Here is a 17,843-nt window from a genome sequence, read left to right as displayed (position 1 = left end):
TGTCCTTTTTTAAAAAACAAACAAAACCGCGGAGCTGTTCGGGTTTTTCCCGCCCCTTTACCCGTCTTTTTGGAAGGGGATGTGATCAACGGATTGCGCAGGAGAAGCGCTATTCAAAGGGTGATGTGGACAAACAAGCGAAGAATGCGCAATAACAGATGGAGCAATCATTGCACAAGAAAAGCGGGAGCTAAGGTAGTGTGGAATCGGCCCTGGATTACAAAGACAGGAAACAACTCCACAAAAACAGTACAATACATACAACAGCAATAAACAATGCAATAAATCATAGCAAATGCAGACCTGTGGTTTTATTGGAATTAGTATCTCCTCCACAAATTGGGATTCTAAACCAGAGCAGGCTTTGAATCCTGGGCCGTTTACGCACGTCTTAAAGGGATGGCCCACTTACTGAACGCTGGTGGCTTTCCCCTTTGACTCCAGACGTCTCCTTTTTCAAAACATTTGCAGACTGTTTAGCTTCCTTTTTGGGGCACCTTTTCTGGGAACGCACCTTCTGCAGTCCCCGAAAAGGGGCCGAAACATGGAAGCCAAGCTGCCCACAACCATTTTGCAAACGGAGATGTCACCAGCGTTCCGTGAGTGGGCTGTCCCTAAAAGGACGTGCAGAAATGGCCCTGGTGTTCTGTCTGTTTGGGAACTCACTATGGTTAACCGGTGTACTCGCCTCACAAATAGCAGCAGTTAAGATTTTAACCAGATTTAACCAGAGAGAGGAACGAGGTGTCCGCGTGAGCCCAGGAACAAACCCAGTTTGTACACACTTTGGCTTAAACGCCAGTTAAAAATGATATCTGAATGTAGCCTGTGGGGGATATATTTTACATGCGAGATGCCAGCGATCGAACCTGGGACCTTTCGCTTGCAAAGCACGCCCAGTATTAGAGAGGGCGCTCAGTGGCAGAGTGGAGCATTGAAGAGATTGTAGCTTCGCCTGGGAATGAAAGCAGCGGGGGACCTTGCCTATTGAGCAGTCCGTGTGTCTGATCTTTATCCTGCATTTATGCTTCCTTGCTCCTCTGCTGAGCTCTGTTTGGTTTCAGATCGCCTTTTTTAAAAGAGGCCCCTGCGTGGCTCCAGGTCATTTTGGAAGGGTCACGACGGGCCTAGTCAATCTATCTAGTTCAGTCAGAGGGTTAAAAGGAAGAGTGGAAGCAAGATACAGAGGGCGAGTCCTGGTCAGAGGCCATGAGTAAGGTAACCTCTCTGCCTCTATGCTTTTAACAGCAGTGGGGGCAAGCGAGGGAAAAAAACCAACAGGTGACGCCCTCCCGCATTGTGTGTGGATGCTGGGGAGAAGTCTGACCTTAAACTGAAGAGCTGTTAAATAATCCCAGTCTGAAGTTGGACAAGAAGTAGGAAGAACAACGAAATAATAGGTCCAGAAATGTAGGCTTGAAGCATCAGGCCCCAGTTCTGGCTGTCCCATCCTTGAGACATCCCATTTAGCAGTGTCTCTCTGGTTCTTAATTACCGCTGGTTCTTAATTAATTAATTAACTTTTTATTCAGCTCTCCCTACAAGTGGGCTTAGAGCGGATCACAACCATAACATAAATAAAATGGATAAAACGGTAGCATAAACAATAAAATCAGCAATAATACGATCCATTAAAACAGCTGTGCACACATGGCACAACCCATCATATATCAGTAAAACTACGGGTCAGGTGGCAGCTACCAGATGACCAAACGAGTTAGTGGGCAACCCACCCATCCAGCAAGGGGCCGGATGGGTGGGTCGCCCACTCAACCTCCGTATACCTGGCGGAACATCTCTGTGTTACAAGGCCAGCGGAAAGACAGCAAATCCTGTCTGGCCCAAGTTTCCACCAACAGAGAGTTCCACCAGGTTGGTGCCATGGCTGAGAAAGCCCTGGCCCCGGTTGAGGCAAGGCAGACGTCCTTGGGGCCGGGGACCACCAGGAAATGTTTATCTGGTTGTTCCTCTCCAGAGAGATGCTGTGCTCCTCCTCCCAAGGTGGAGAGACAGCAGCGTTCCAATCCGCCTCATCTCCTTTCTCATTCCCTACCTTCCCTGTTCTACCTGTCCAGTTGCCTCATGCCTTCCTGAACCTGAAGGAGCCCCTGTATGTGGGGGGAGCGCCCGATTTCAGCAGACTGGCCCGTGCAGCAGCCATCTCCACCAGCTTTGATGGGGCCATCCAGAGGGTAAGGCGGGTTGTCCATCTGTCAGTTTTGTTTATTGGGGGTGAAATTGGCTCTCCGTGGCTCACAGCCATGGCTTCTTGTTAAATCTCAGTTAAAAGTACCACATTTGTGGTTCAATTCTTCTTTTCCTTGCCCATTTAGAAGAGATTTAGCTTGGTTGTTTGTCTTTTTTTGAGATGTTCCCATTTGGGTGTACACATTTTTTAAAAAAGGATTCATTCCAGTTGTCGTTCCCTTTTCTCTCTACCTCTGCAATGGCTCAGATTTCCATAAAGGGTATCCCAGTCCTAAAGGAAGAGTACATCTTCAGCGCCATTGAGATCTCTACCTTCCACTCTCACCCATGCACTCAGAAGCCGAGCCCTTGCCAGAATGGGGGCATGTGCAATCCGCGCATGGAGAGCTATGAATGCACGTGCCAGAGGGGCTTCTTTGGTGCACACTGTGAAAAAGGTGAGGCTGCCTGGAAGGGATGGGGGGAAGTGTGCTGTTCTTCTTAGGAACAGAGCCAAGGGGCATCAGGGGTCACAGGTTTGGGGAAGGCAAGAGACAGCTGTCAGTCAAATGGGACCAGAGTCAAATATGCAGGCAGGTCTAAAAATGACAACTGGAGAGCTGAAGGGCCGGAAGCCCTTTATTATTTCAAATATTTATCTCCCATTTTTTGATCCACAAAGTAGCTTGCGACGTGGCTAAAAACATAAAAGAATACCATAAATAGCAAACCCACAGCCAGTAAACAGTTAAAAGAATTAAGAAGGTAAAGACAGCAAAAATCCCACCAGCAATAAAGGGAAGACGAGAATAGCCCCAAGCAGTTAGACTCAATTCTCAAACCGAGTTGATCTCAAAATCCCTCTAAAATAAAATGGTCTTGACCCGACATCTGAAAGTTAACAGCATAATTCCAGGTTGGGCAGGTTATTCTGAAGACAGCGGAGTGGGAGGACTTCTTCTGTCCTCTCCAATGAGACCAGGTGCTCAGTCCAGAGAGAAAGAGAGCGCCGAGGCTGGTGTCTTAAAAGCTCTGATGGAGCTGGATGGGTTCTCAGCATCAGCTGACTGAGGTGGTGCGGTAGGTACGGCATCCCAGATGGAGGAACACCACTCAGCTTCCAAGGTTTGTTTGTGCACAAATGCAATCTTGGTTGCCGAAGTGGAAATCTCCCCAAGCCCGGCTGCCGAGAGCTTCGGTTCAGAATCCGTGCACCCGTGCCCACCCTGTTCCATTGCCTTGCATGAAGAGTCATATGGCGACTTGGGCAGTTCACCTGTGAAAGAGAAACTAATGTCCCAGAGCAGGACTGGAAGGCACATGATGCAGCCACCTCCCCAAAGTTAAGGAGGTCTCAGTCTGGTTGGTATCTGGATGACTAGAAGCTTCCTGGGAAGCAGAAAGGGTGCCACTTTTGAGCTTCCTGATGGAAGAAAAGTGGGGAATATCTGTGCCATAAATAGGTAGATGCAGGGCTTCTTTTCAGCGGGAACGCGGGGGAACGGAGTTCCGGAACCTCTTGAAAATGGTCACATGGCTGGTGGCCCCGCCCCTTGATCTCCAGACGGAGGGGAGTTGAGATTGCCCTCCGTGCCACCGAGCGGTGCAGAGGGCAATCTCAACTCCCCTCTGTCTGGAGATCAGGGGGCGGGGCCACCAGCCATGTGACCGTTTTCTCCGAGGGCAACCCACTGAGTTCCACCACCTCTTTTCCCAGAAAAAAAGCCCTGGGTAGATGTATTCTATCCAACAGGGAATGGTTAAAAATAAGGGTGGTAATCGTCAGTACAATTTTCTCAATGTACATGGCATTCATAGCAGTAGAAAAGAGCAAGAGTCCAATAGCACCTATTGGTGGTAGGGTAGGAGCTTTCGTGAGTCACAGCTCACTTCTTTAGATACCGTACCACAAATTTTGTTAGTCCTATAAGCGCTACTGGACTCTTGCTCTTTTCTACTGCTACAGATGGACTAACACGGCTACCCATCTTGATCTATGTTATTCATAGGTTAGTTTAAATAAGTGACACTCACTCTGTGGCTCTTGGAGAGCCACATCTGCAGAGCCATATTTACTCCCCGCTCTGGCCTGAAGCTTATAGCTCAGGTTGGCTCACAGCTGACGTGCTTCTCTGATGGTGGCCGTTTCATACTGGGAACCACCTACCTACTGTCCTCAAACATGGACAGGTGCCACATTGGAGAACAGCACTCAGAAGAGCCAAAAATGGCATGTCAGAGAGCCACAGGTGCCTCCCAAGCCACTGTGGGGTCTCTGCCTGTGAGCAGCTTACAGTTTAGATTTGTCATTGGGGAGAGCTAGCAGACGAAAGGGATGGATTAAAGGGGGGAAAGCGGAGCCAGGAGAGAACGTTGGAGAGAAAAAGAGCTACGGTTTTGTTTCTGGTTGGGGACAGAAGTCATCCCACATCCCATACTCTATAAAGTGGCCATATTTACCACTGCTGCCACTTTCTCCAAACAAACGTACAACAAAAAACATATGGTTAGCGCATGGGGAAAAGCCACATGATAAAACTTCTTTAGGGACATACAGACCTTTCTCTGGTAGTGAGTATGTTCCCCCTATTTTCCATAAACTCCTGCCAGGAAATTTGTCTCCAGGCCGAGATCCATAACCCACCTGCCTTTATTTTCTCGTCTCCCTTTTAGTCATCATCGAAAAGGCGGCGGGAGATTCGGAAGCCATTGCCTTTGACGGCAGAACGTACATAGAATACCATAACGCTGTGACCAAGAGGTAAAGCATCTCTGTTGGACGTGGGATTTCAGGAGGGTGAAAACAGAGAGTTGTCAGTAGCAAATGTTCCTGGAACTTAAAAAAATAAACAGTCCGAATGGGAATTCCATACTCCGAAGCCTTCCATTCGAGATACACCCAAACTGTTCCAAATGGACCACAAAGCCCCCATTACCCAGACTAGTAGGGACAGCCGTCCCATAATTCGAGTTGCCGAGAAGACAACTTTCCGGGGACTTGGGGCCGAGAGCGTGGCCTGGCAGACCTCTCTGGAGCATTTGGAGTTTTGACTTCCTTGGAATCTTTTGTGAAGCACGCAAGATTCCAGATACTGCAGGTCAGCCGCTTTATTGGGAAGAGAAGAGACAAGTAAGGCAGGAGGCCTTGCCCAGAGGCAGGGTTGTGAAACGGATGAGTTTCCCAGCCCTTCTCACCCCTAAACCCTATAATGCATTAAAGCTACACTCCAACTACCTTTCCTTTCGAGCAATTCACAACCTTGTGGATAAATTGTCGTCTCTCACAGTGACAGAACGTCGGCAGGAGAACGCGCACTGTGTGCCTTCACTGATTCGGCCTTAATTGCCCTTTTTGGTCGCTTTTGCCCCTGCAAAGGAGATGGAATAAAACTGTCAATACTGTAGGCCGAAACAGAGGTTTCAATCTTCTTTTAAAAAATAAACATGAGCGTACACATTGGTTTTGCTGGATGGAACCAGAGGTCCCATCTAGTCCAGCATTCTGTTTCCAGCATTCACAAGCAGCCGGGGCCGTCCTCAGTTGTTTCTCTGAAGCTATTGGTATTTTAAAGATACAGGTCCGCCTAAACATGGCAGCAGAACTCTCAGCCATTTAGATTTCACATTGAAAATAGTAGCATCATCCCCCCCTCTTAGTCCACCCATTTTGTCTGTGTGTTCTGTTGTTCTATGAATGGCATTGTTTGTGTATGTCTTGGTTTCCGCTAGTTCCCCATGTCTCTTTGAGGTACCTCTTTGGGGTACAGACCTTCTTCCATACGCTCTGCTAGGTCAAGTGCCTAGCTCGAGAATTCTAGACATGGCTCACCTTGAAGACCACTTTCTCTCCACTGTTTGACTTTGTGTAATCCCTTTTGAAGGACGTGTGTTTTTCCTTCTTTTGTTCTGTGCACCTTTTTGTCTCTGTGCCTCTCTCTTTCTTTGTGTGTCCCTTTTCTCCTGAATGTCTCTGTTTCTTTGTTTTCAAGCCAACTGACCAATGAGATTCCAGCGTAAGTAGAATTCCCGCTTCCTTCGTTTCTCTTACTCCTCACCTCTTCCCCCCAGTCATTCTTCCATCAGCCAACTCCACACATTCCCCACCATAGGGTAAGAATGGAAAGCAAGAAGTATTTGGGGAGGACGCAGAAAGTCTAGAGAGCCCCTGATTATCTGGGGGCTCCGTTCCTTTCTCTCGTTTCTGTTCTCTGGTCATCCCTTAAACGTGGAAATCTGTTTGAGATGATACAAGTTCAAGGGGCTGTTATCTCAGGATGTCTGTTCATGTGCTGAAACCTGAATACACCCAGTGGTGCTGTATTTCCTATTCACAAGATCCCAGGTGTATATTTTGTAAGAGCTGGAGGGATCTGATGTGTCATAGGGTACAGGCATTGTCCCTTGCCAGTCACACCTTCATTTAATCCATTCCAATGTACTTTAGCCTTCTCCTTCATCCTTCAATTAGGCAACCAGAGCTATAGATTTCTGTGGCTCAGATTTTCCCCCAGCACCCAGTCACTGTAAGGTGGGATCCCCGGCTGTGCTCCTTGTGCTAAAAGGTAAAAGGTTCTGCATCAGGACAACCCAAACTTTCTAGTCCTTAGTGCTGAGGAGATTGGTTTAGGAGCAGGCAAGCAACAGCTCCTGCAATCTCAGAAACCAGTTGAGCTGCAGAATAAGATCTCCAGCGTTTGTCGAGTGACATATACAAATTTGGGGCTTTGTTAGTGTGTTTAGCTGATTCACAGCATTGCTTTTCTATACCTCTGATACCTTTTGTTCTTGCATAAAACTTGGTTTGACAAAACCGGTTGGGTGAGCCCCAGAAACGATTTGTGGAAATACTGAAAAAACGATTTGGTGCTCACGCACACACAAAACATAACAGTTATTAAACTGTATCCAAGTCAAAAACAGTGGAACGTTGCTGAGCCTTTTCTATAGAAACTCTGCAGAAGCAGGCAACATTTTTAAGAGGGAAAAGAAAGAAAGAAATTGTTCTGCAAACATTACATTGATAGCTGTGAACCTGCCTGAGTGGGGGTTAAGGGTCTCTATACAATTGTTGCAGGCTGAAAAATACCGCTGCGGACCTCAAAGCCAATTCTGAAAAGGGAAAAAAAATAACCTTCCTCTGCTATATCACTAGAATAGAAATGTGTTAAGACCGCGAGGTGCTCTTGTATTCTGGTAAAAGGGGAATAGATGCTGGGCTTTACTTAGATGATTAGAGACAACCACAAGTTGTTTCAAAAGGCTGTTTATTCTGGGTTGTTTATTCTGGAACAAGCGTTGTCGTTTTACACTGACAGGCATTTCTGGTATAACCCTTTCTTTGCAAACCCGGCTCATTCTTGATTCCCCCACCCCGCATGCTTTCATTGGTTTCAGAGAACTCTCCTCGGTATCCTTGAGATAATAACATGATATTGTACGTGCTGGCCACTTATTCAGAGATGAAAGGGAGCCCTTGATTAATTAAGGAGTTGGTTCTTCTGCTTTCTGCCCGCTGCCTTCTCTCATTTTACCCTTTATCTTCTGCCAACTAATCACAGACTGAAGGAACTTAAAGGTTTGCCATTTCAGGATATCCCTGAGATGCACGCCTTAAGCCGCACGCTCTGTGATGAGATGGAGGTGTGTCAGGAGCCCCTAATTAAGAAAAATCCAAGGGCTCTTCCTCTTTCATCACAATCAAAATACTTCTCTACCCACCCCTTCATCATGTCAGCAAATCCAGGGCAGAAGTGAGCGACAAGGATGTTATTTAGAGATGAAGTTGGGCCAAATCGAGAGTCCCCTGATTATCTGGGGGCTCCTTCCCTCCCTTTCCTTCCTGTTCTCCGGTTATCCCTTAAACTTGAAAACCTGTTAGTGATGAGACAGGTTTAAGGGGCTGTTATCTCAGGATGTCTGTTCATGTGCTGAAACCTGAATACACCCAGTGGTGCTGTATTTCCTATTCACAAGATCCCAGGTGTATATTTTGAAAGAGCTGGAGGGATCTGATGTGTCATAGGGTACAGGGCGTTGTCCCTTGCCAGTCCGTTCACTGTTTTCCATGGGCGCTTATTGCATGCCTCCCCTTTCTTCCTGCCTCTAAGCCCTGATGCTCTGGATAATTCCATGGATCTCAGGTGAGTCTCGGCAAGGCTTCTGCACTTGTGTCTTCGGTGTCGAGATGTCTTTGCTGCCACCACTGCTTTTTCTTTTCTTTTTTTTGCATTTTTCTTTTGTGCATATGTGGTGTATCATTGCAACATTTGGGGAAAAAACTCCTAAAGGCCTGGCAAGATGTAGAGGTCACATGGCGCGCGCGCGCACACACACACACACACACACACACACACACACAAAACTTGGGAACCAGGAACCAGGTGGTTTGCATATGCAGATTTTGTGACCTTTGCAAATACGTTTTTCTAAGAGAGTTGTTGATAGGCACAAATCACATGGTCCAAATCTCCCAGTTATCAGGAGGACAACGGGTGGGTCTCAGACTTGGCATTCTGAATGTAGGACTTGGATAGCAGCTTGTGGAAAGAGAGGACTGCTGCCTCGTCTCCACAGCACCACAGCTGGCCGGAGGGTATACTGCAGCTTTCTGGCCCCTGCGAGATCAGGTGACCTAAGGATCCCGTCTTGCCTTATATAAGGGTTGTCTTTAGCCTGAACTTGTTGCACAGTGATGGAGGAGTAGAAAAAAGCACCTAACAAACTAACAAAATTTGTGGTAGTGTAGGAGCTTTCGTGAGTCACAGCTCACTTTTTCAGATAGCTCAGAAAGGTCATAACCTACCACAAGTTTTGTTAGTTTTATAGGTCCTGCTGGATTCTTGCTCTTTTCTACTGCGACAGACAGACTAACACGGCTTACCCATCTTCATCTATCGATGGATGAGGTGCTACGGGCAGCCTGGAAGGTATGCCTGAGCCTGCTAAAACAGCCGCCCTGCCCTGCAGCTTCCAGTCCTGTTAATTCCGTTCGCTGTGCCCTTTTCCGTACACTCCTTGACCTGGATCAGATACATTAGGCAGGGAACAGATTTTGCATGGCGCAAGATTTAGGTGGGTAGCCGAATTGGTCTGCAGTAGAACAGCAGGATTTTAATCCAGTGGCAACTTAGAGACCAACCAATTGTAAGCTTTTGAGAGCCAGAGCTCCCTTATTCACGCACCTGATATCTGAAGAAGGGTGCTCTGACTCTGGAAAGCTTACATTTTGAAAATGTTCTTGGTCTCTAAGGTGCCACTGGACTCAGATCCTGCGTGGTGGAAGATAATCAAGAGGAACTCGTCTCCTCCACCATACAATTAGGATCACATCTAGCAGTTCCCCATTCATTCATTTCCCTTTTCAATTATCAAAGGGTAGAGTTGCACAAATGAGGTCTCCATATGATCCAGCGGTCATATGGAACACCTGTCACACATGTCCCAAGAAGGGTTGTGGTACCTGTGCCATCTCTTTATTGTGTGAGTTCCATTGCTGACCCAGATATGAACCTGGGTGTTGTCTGTATTTACCTAAATTTCTGAAGACATCGTGGTATTTGTGAATTCTGGAATGAACTCAGTAAATTGGAATTTGTTACCATAAGATTGCTTTGCGATCGGTCGTCCGTCACCACATGTCACGGGGCACGTTGTTCACCAGGATGAACAGTTCAACAAAATCGGGCATTTGATTTCAATTATCTAGATTGCTGTAATGAGCAACCAGACGGATTGCCAAAAAAACCCCCCAACCTACAGCCATTCTTCCTTAATAAAACATCTGTCCGCTGAGGGCTCCACAAATAAGGAAATAAGATTCAGTTTAGGAGATGTTTTTAATAGAGATGAATATCTGGATTCTGTTCACACACTGGGTAAGTTCCGGCTAGCATCCATCGTTGGGGGAGAATAACTAAGTGTGAACCCAGACACAGGGTAGCAAATCTCGCTTTTTTCCCTGACCAAGACCATGTAACAATAGTCAGAAGGACAATGGGGTGAGGTGGGACTTAAGGCAGGGGCTTAGGCATATAACTGCAAAAAAAAAATTGCATCTCTGAGTCAGTGGCCAGCTGAACACTTCTAGAAATTTCTTAAGTAGGACATGAAGGAAAGAGACCTTCCCTATTGTTGGTTGTCAGTATTTGGCTATCCTGCCTGAGCCTGCTGAACTTCTGGCCGCTGAATAAGAAGGTATACTATGTCTGAATCTGGAGGCTTGATTGTCATAACCTCTGATGGACTTCTCCAGAGACTGGTCTCCCTATTGGCTATCACAGCATCTTGTGGCAATGAATTCCACACGCTAAATGGCCCTATCTACAAAGTGCTTTATTTGTTCCCCCTAATTGTTCAACAGCTGCTGTCCTTCCATTTCTGTGCTGTGTCCATGAGGGGATGAAACACTTTTTCCATATTGTTGTGTGTCTCGTCTTGTGTGGTACGTGTGTGCTACATGTGTGACTTTGTGGCAGTTTCTGTTTGAATCCCCTTTCTGTGGCTTCTTCCACACACCTGTCAAAATGTCCCTCTCCTTTCTGTCTGAAAAGATTCTGAAGCTTGGAGGTAATGGAGGTTGTCCTGGCCATTCTTTGATGTATTTCGACAGACCGGGGATGTGAGAGTCAGTTCTCACATCCATCTGATGCAGAAAAGTCACCGAGAAACTGCTTTCCTATTCAGAATCCGTGTGTGGAAATGTGATGTTCCTCCATAGCATTTTTCAGCGCCCATTTCCCTCATCTGAACATTGAAGAACAGTCACACAATGGTGACTCTTCCATTTCCTAAAACGAACAAAACTGTGGCTGTTTTGTGGTGGGCCAGTTGCTGAGACCATTTCCCCTTCAGAATTCCAGCAGTAAAATTTGATGTTTTTCTCTGGTATTTTGCAGAGTTTCACGGACTTTTTTACCTCATGAATGCGAGGAACGGTCACACAGTGATAACTTTTAGCACATTAAAAAAAACACCAAAATGGCGGTTGGAACCAATCTAGGCCCCACGAAAGCAAGGTTTTGCTTTTCGTGCCTGACTCTGAAGTCATTAAGGATGCAAAAAATGAACTAGGCCTCTTGCCCAAGGATCATCCGACCGTGTGCTTGTGGGTGAGAAGGCCGCTCCCCGCCTCAAACTGACCATCTCTCTTTTCATGTCAATGCAGCGAGAAGGCCCTGCAGTCGAACCATTTTGAGCTGAGCATCAAAACTGAAGCCACGCAAGGCCTCATCCTCTGGAGCGGGAAAGGGCTGGACCGTTCAGATTACATTGCCTTGGCTATTGTGGACGGTCACGTCCAGATGACCTACGACCTTGGCTCCAAGCCTGTGGTCCTGCGTTCCACGGTCCCCGTCAACACAAACCAATGGATCCAAATCAAAGCCTACAGGTGTGTGAAGGAGGGATAGCAACAACAACTGCCCTTCTGGGGAACTGGGACTGAGAGGATGGAGTAGCTTACCCAAGGCCGTTGCAGAGCTCCTGGCAGTAGTGGGAGTCGAACTAGCAGAGTGTTGGTTTGCAACCCAACCACTTCTCCACTATGCTACAGCAACTTTTCTAAACAGATTAGTGCCCCTCTCAAAGTGGTGAACAAGGTTGTATTTCTGTTATCCCCACAATACAGCTGGGATTGGGAGGAGTGGCTTACTCAAGCCCACCTGCTGAGTTCATAGCAGTAGTGGGAGTCGAACTAGCAGAGTGTTGGTTTGCAACCCAAACACTTAACCGCTATGCTACAGCGGCTCTCAGGATATTTGTGAAGCATGCCTAGTCATTACGGTTTATTTATTTAGGAAATTTATACACTGCCTCTCCAGAGACATGCTCAGGATAGCTAATAGGCAGATCCAAGCAGGACGCTCAGATAGTAGGACCCCAGATACCACGTGCACTCGATATCTGGGGTCCTACTGTGGTGTTAGAGAAGTGAGGAATTTCCATCAGCATTTGGCTTTGCAGACTATTGCTGCTTGGGGATACTCTTGAAAAAGTCCATCCGAAACAGGAGAATAGCTGGCACCCTGTTGAGTGATTCTTCACGGCTTGGGAACTCTTCCTCAGCGAGGCTTGGGGGTCCTTTCATGTTTGCTGCTGCCCAGGAATTGGGCACCATGTGGGAATCCTTCCACTTCTTGGATTACCCTTAGAAAGGGATAAGAAAGAAAGGCTCTTAAATTAATTATTGCATAGAACTTATACTAGACTCTTTGGACTCCCAGCCTTTTGCCCATTTTTGATGGAAGTGTTAATTTGTATATTGTTGATTATGGAATATTGTTGTTTATAAGATGTGAACTAACTGTGATTATTATTCATGAGCACTTTGCACTTTTGTAAGATATACATTAAATATATAAATTAATATGCTAATTCATGGAGTTTGCACAGTGCACTTTAAAAGCATTGGTTCAAGTAGTTCACCACGGTAGGTCTTATGGTGTCATTGGGGGCAAGATCAAGGATTAGCCCCCCAACAATTTAACCATAGAGTTTTGGACAAATGCTAAAGCGCTGCCCCTAACTTAATAACGTCACTTCCCTTTTTTTTGCTGGAAGTGTTGTCAGGAATTGGAATGGTGCAAGCGCACCTCTTCCCCCCCGCCCGCCCCATTCTTTCCAGAGGAGTTGGCAGCAGTGGCTGACAACTGTAGCAGCTCACAAAGTTTTTAAAAATACAATAAAATAATAAAAACGGGGTTAGGCTCTATCCTTTCCCCCTGACAAGGTAGCTTTCTCTAAGCAAGGTGTTTTGACAAGTAGAAGCGAGTACCTTAGGGGGGAAGACCAGATCCAGTCCTTCCTCTCTGACATGCTAACTTTCCATTTGCAGCAAGTTTTGCTGTCGGGGCATTCAGATGTCTCCTACCTGCACCCCAAACTGGTACCGACCCAGGGAGACGGTGTGGCTTTAAGCCTTTTATCTCACCCTGTTGCTCTGCTCCATTTGTCTGACCTTGCTGCTATTTCTAGGAAAAGCCGTTCCCTCCCTCCCTCCCTCCCTCCTGGCTCAGCTTCCTCCCTCTGCACAAAATGAGGCCGAGAAAAGTAGAGGGTCACCCCTGGAGAGCATTGATCAGTGCCCTACAGCCTGGGCAGGTCACAAAAGCCCCTTGGATGACTCATGCGAGCAGTCTAGCTCTGCAGTCCTCATGCCTAGACTTGCCCGCTCTGGGTTCTAGGCGGAGGTCACAGGAGACTGTCAAAAAGTCCCTGCCTGTGGATTTTAATGCCTGAAGCTTTGGCCGCCAGTCTCGCCCCCCTGCCAGTGCTTCAAGCTACCAGCCTGCCTCAGCGGGTCGAGTGAAATTGTATTTATATCAGAGGGAGGCAAAATGGAGCAGCTGGAATGGCAGGGTTTTCTGCAGATGCATAAGATGTTTAGGGGGAAGGTTGCACTCGGAGCAAAATCAGCCCAAATTCTGTGCTCGGGTTTGACATTGCAAATGACATACGTTGATTTACTCTGCAGAACTCTTTGAGTTTTCTAGAACAATTTTTTTTAAAACTGGGCAAGGATTGTAGGGTGTAGGCAGAAACAGGGATACGGTACTTGGCAATCACTGGTCAAAATAATTTGCGATTAGTTCCCTGCTGGTACAAGACAAGGTTAGCTGTTTTCAGAAGAGCCTCTGCATAAATCCCCATATCCGTCTCATGTGAAGCTTTGAACCCCTTTGATGAGCATTCGGTTCTCCCTGTGTTTACCTTCTCCGGACAGAGTTCACCGTGACGGGTCCCTGCAGGTTGGCAACGAGGCCCCCATCATGGGCTCCTCTCCTCTGGGAGCAACGCAGTTGGACACAGACGGGGCCCTTTGGCTGGGTGAGTTGGTCTAAGCCTGTTTTAGCATTAGCTTATCCCCGGCATGGACTCGCCACGAAGCCGAGTTAGTAGAGGACACGTCACGGGCTTCCAATCCAAGGCTACTGTGACCTCCGCTACTGATGGAGGATATCCCCGATCTGGGTGCAGAACTGCATTCTGCAATGAGAAGATCGGTTCTTGGCGGCTGCCGAACAAGAGCCGGAAAACTGGAGTCCGAAGGCTTTGACAGGCCTTCCAGGTCTTGGGGAGCCAACAGCCAGCCGGGACAGATAGAGAGAATTCTGTAGCCCCAGTGGCTCGCCCACGTGTCCCTTGGCTGCTGTTTGTACCTCCAACACCCCTTGATGAACACCCCAAAGAGTTGGCTACGATCATCTCAGGTCCAAACTTACTCCAGACGTGTATTTTGACCATAAGAAGCCGCTTCAAGGTGTCTGACCTGGTGTGGATTTGAGAACTCTTCTCTGCCCCGTGCGGCATTCCTCGATTTAAAATGCTTCCACCTAGACTGTTTTAAGCCTGGTCGGGTCCGTGTATTAGGTTTTTCTGTTTCTCTGCCAGGGCTTAAAGCAGACTTTGGGGAGTTGAATCAGGAATACTGAAGAGCTAGCTAATATAAGGCCGTGAAGATACCCTGGGCTCATTCAGTGCGAGTCCTGCCAAGAGTTCATGGAGCAAACATACACAAAGCCCCGCAACCAATTTCCTGTCGACTCTCTTCTCTTACCCTATTGCAAGCAGAGATGGATCGAGCACGAGACAGGTGCCTTTAGAATGGAAGCGTTTTTACAGTGTTAGCATCCAGCGGAGGCAGAGGTTCAGGATGAGGGGTTGAATCCAAGTGGAATTAAGTCCTTTTTGGCATAATGCTGTGGGGGGAAGGGCACTGGATACCTGCTGTGCAGGGAATCCACCGGTCAGGCCTATTTGTCGTGGAAATTACCCCTTTGCAGGACTGATTTTCCCCCATTTTTTTTCTTTTTGCATCGTCCGCTGCAGGAGGATTGGAGAAGCTCAGCGTGGCCCATAAACTCCCCAAAGCCTACAGCACGGGATACATCGGCTGCATAAGAGACGTCATAGTGGACCGCCAAGAACTCCATTTGGTGGAGGATGCGCTCAACAACCCCACCATATTATACTGCTCAGCCAAATGAAATGGCGAGAGGCTCTTCCCTCCTTCCTTCCACCCCCCCCTTTCCCTCCTTCCCTCTCTCTCTCCCCCCCTCCGCCTCCTGGCTATTGCTGTAATTATTTTCTATTTTTGTAAACTTATTGCTTTTTATATTTTTGTGGGGGAGGGGAGGGGAGAAGCAGAGAGGAGAGGAGGACGAAGACAAAACTTTGGGGGGGGGGCTGTTTATTTTTTGGTTACTCGTTCGGTTGCAGCGTTTCTCTCATCCAAGCCAGTTGGACTCTCAAGAAGGAGCCAACCCCGCCCCCCGCCCCCAATTTAAAAACCTCCAGGATGTGACCAAGAAAGAGACCAATTTTCTCCCACCCCTTTTGATGTCATCCTCTGCTGTAAATGTCATTCATACTTGAAACTCCCCCCCCCCCCCCGACCTCCCATTGGTTTGAGATCAAGATCCTCCAAGAGAAAATGAGCATTTCTCAGCGCCGACTGAAGCCTTCGAGGAAGCAAAAGGCCAGCACCTGGACTGCAACAAAGACACAAGAGTTGCTTGTATGACTTGAGGGGGGGGAGCTTATGGCTGGTACCACAAGTTGGCAAGTTGGGGCAACCGACACGGCTCGGAGTCAAGTGGGGCCTGATGAGGAAGCGCGAGGAAACGGGACAAAAGTCCTCGAATGAGCCTCACTTGGTTTTTGCTTTGCCCTTAGCCGAAACCTTAACTAGTCTTGCTATTACCCTGTACTCACAATTCAGGTGACAAAAGGCTGGATTTTTTTGTTTGTTTTGCTTTGTTTTTAACGTTCTTCCAGAGCAGACCTCTGAGTGAACGGAGGATTCTAATATAGTAGCGATGACGGGCCCAAATACGGATGAGTGCGTACTATAAAGTTGTGAGTTTATATGTAGCAAGTGAGGAAGCTGCCATCTCTGTGTGGGGCTGGTACGGTCATTTACACCGCGGGCTGTCGGCAGTGTTTTAAATTCAAACTCGGCTCTTTGCGAACTGCTGGGAGAGCAGCAAAGTCCCAGCAAACTTCCTGACGCGGTGGTACATCTTTTGTTTTCTCTTTCATAGTTTGGTTTACATTCAGATGTGGTTCTTTCTTTTAAAAAAGGAGAAGCAGCAGCAAGATTTCAGAGCCATCACTTGGAGGGAGCGCTGGGTGGCTTACCTTTTTAAAAGTACCCTCGTTGCAGAGGCTAAGAGCCAAACTAAAAGTGACGTCTTACACAGGTTGGACACTAGTCGGCTTCCCTCAAGTTTTGATGGGAAATGTAGGCATCCTGGTCTTGCAACTGTAATGGAGAGCCAAGCTGTAAAACCAGGGCGCCTACATTTCCCATAAAAACTTGAGGGAAGCCGACTAGTGTCCAACCTGTGTAAGACGTCACTTGTAGCTTGGCTCTCAGTGTGTGGGGAAAGCCATGGCTCCGTCCCCTTAAACATCACTCCGTGTGCAGCAGCATCCAAGAAGGTTAAACCATCTAGGGAAACCCGATGTACTTCCACCTCTCAACGGAATCCTCCAGAGCGCTGCACTGGCACTGAGCAGGGAAGACGCTGTTTGGTCCATCCGCTCTGTTTTTGCTCTGCCTCATTTGCCCAAGACAGGATCCCTTGCACAGGGCCTAGTGTTGCCAGCCTCCAAGCAGGGTTGCCAGGTCCAGGTTGGGAAATTCCTGGAGATTCGGGAGGTGGAGCCTGGAGAGGGTGGGGTTTGAGGAAGGGGAGGGGCCTCAGTGGGGTATAATGCTATAGAGCCCACCTGCCGAAACAGCCATTTTCTCCAGGGGAGCTGACCTTTGTCCCCTGGAGATCACTAGTAATTCTGGGAGATCTCCAACCACCACCTGGAGGCTGGCAACCCTACCTCCAGGTGGTGGCTGGAGATCTCCTGGAATAACAACTGATCTCCAGGCCACAGAGATCAGTTCTCCTGGGGGAAATGGGTGTGTTGGAGGGTGTACTCCGGCATTATACCCTGTTGAGCTCCTTCCCCTCCCCAAACCGCATCTTCTCTAGGCTCCACCTCCCAAACCTCCAGGAATTTCCCAACTTATCAACCCTAACAGGGCCACATTCGGCTGATTCCTTGTGCCTGTGCAAAGTAAAAAGGAGGCACCATGCACGCACACACGCACACACCCAAGGCCTAAGTGGAACTTTGTGGACGGTTCCAAATAGCTAGCCTCAGAGATGGTTCAAGATCTTTGGAAGGCTTTTAGAAAATCCAAACGGCACCCCATCCCCTCTCCACAGAGCCAAATGTGTAACTTTTAAAAATCCCGAAACTGCCTTTCTCCTGCTGCCTGAAGCAGGAAGCGTCATTCTCTTGTCTGCGGTAGGCAGGTTTATGCAGAGAGCTAGATGGGGAAGCCACAGTTGCAGATCTACAAGTGTGTTTTGCTGCTTTTAAAATACGTCCTCCATCCTCGGACGTGCTCAAGAGCAGCTGTGAAACCTATTTCCACACGTTATTTTTATCCAGACATGTCTCAGCACGGCACGGTCTCGCCACTCTTTGTTGTTTACAGCAACCTACCGACAGGAATACGTTTTAAGGCCTGTGATGTATTGCGGGAAACCGATCCTCGGACATGCTGTGTGTCGCAGCCTTCTCCCAAAAGAGCCGTTCCCGGGAGCCCATGCAGCAATGAGACAGGCAGAACCTTAAATAGGACATTTCTGGAT

The 17,843-nt window shown here is 47.8% G+C and overlaps 1 protein-coding gene across 1 annotated transcript in view; it reads left to right on the top strand.

Moving 5' to 3' along the window:
• AGRN (agrin) overlaps positions 1-16,056 on the top strand; it is a 297,229-nt gene extending 281,173 nt beyond the window's left edge. The window contains exons 31-36 of the mRNA XM_055001300.1: positions 2,076-2,192; positions 2,456-2,645; positions 4,861-4,948; positions 11,351-11,575; positions 13,907-14,010; positions 15,013-16,056. Of these exons, the coding sequence (XP_054857275.1) occupies positions 2,076-2,192; positions 2,456-2,645; positions 4,861-4,948; positions 11,351-11,575; positions 13,907-14,010; positions 15,013-15,170 (882 nt within the window). The 3' untranslated portion in view covers positions 15,171-16,056. The remainder of the gene's footprint in view (positions 1-2,075; positions 2,193-2,455; positions 2,646-4,860; positions 4,949-11,350; positions 11,576-13,906; positions 14,011-15,012) is intronic.
• Positions 16,057-17,843: the final 1,787 nt, after the last annotated feature.

This window comes from Eublepharis macularius, chromosome 17 (genome assembly GCF_028583425.1).
Source record: "Eublepharis macularius isolate TG4126 chromosome 17, MPM_Emac_v1.0, whole genome shotgun sequence".
Lineage (NCBI taxonomy): Eukaryota > Metazoa > Chordata > Lepidosauria > Squamata > Eublepharidae > Eublepharis > Eublepharis macularius.
The sequence above is the reverse complement of the archived record's forward strand: the minus strand, read 5'-3'. Positions and strand labels throughout refer to the sequence as shown.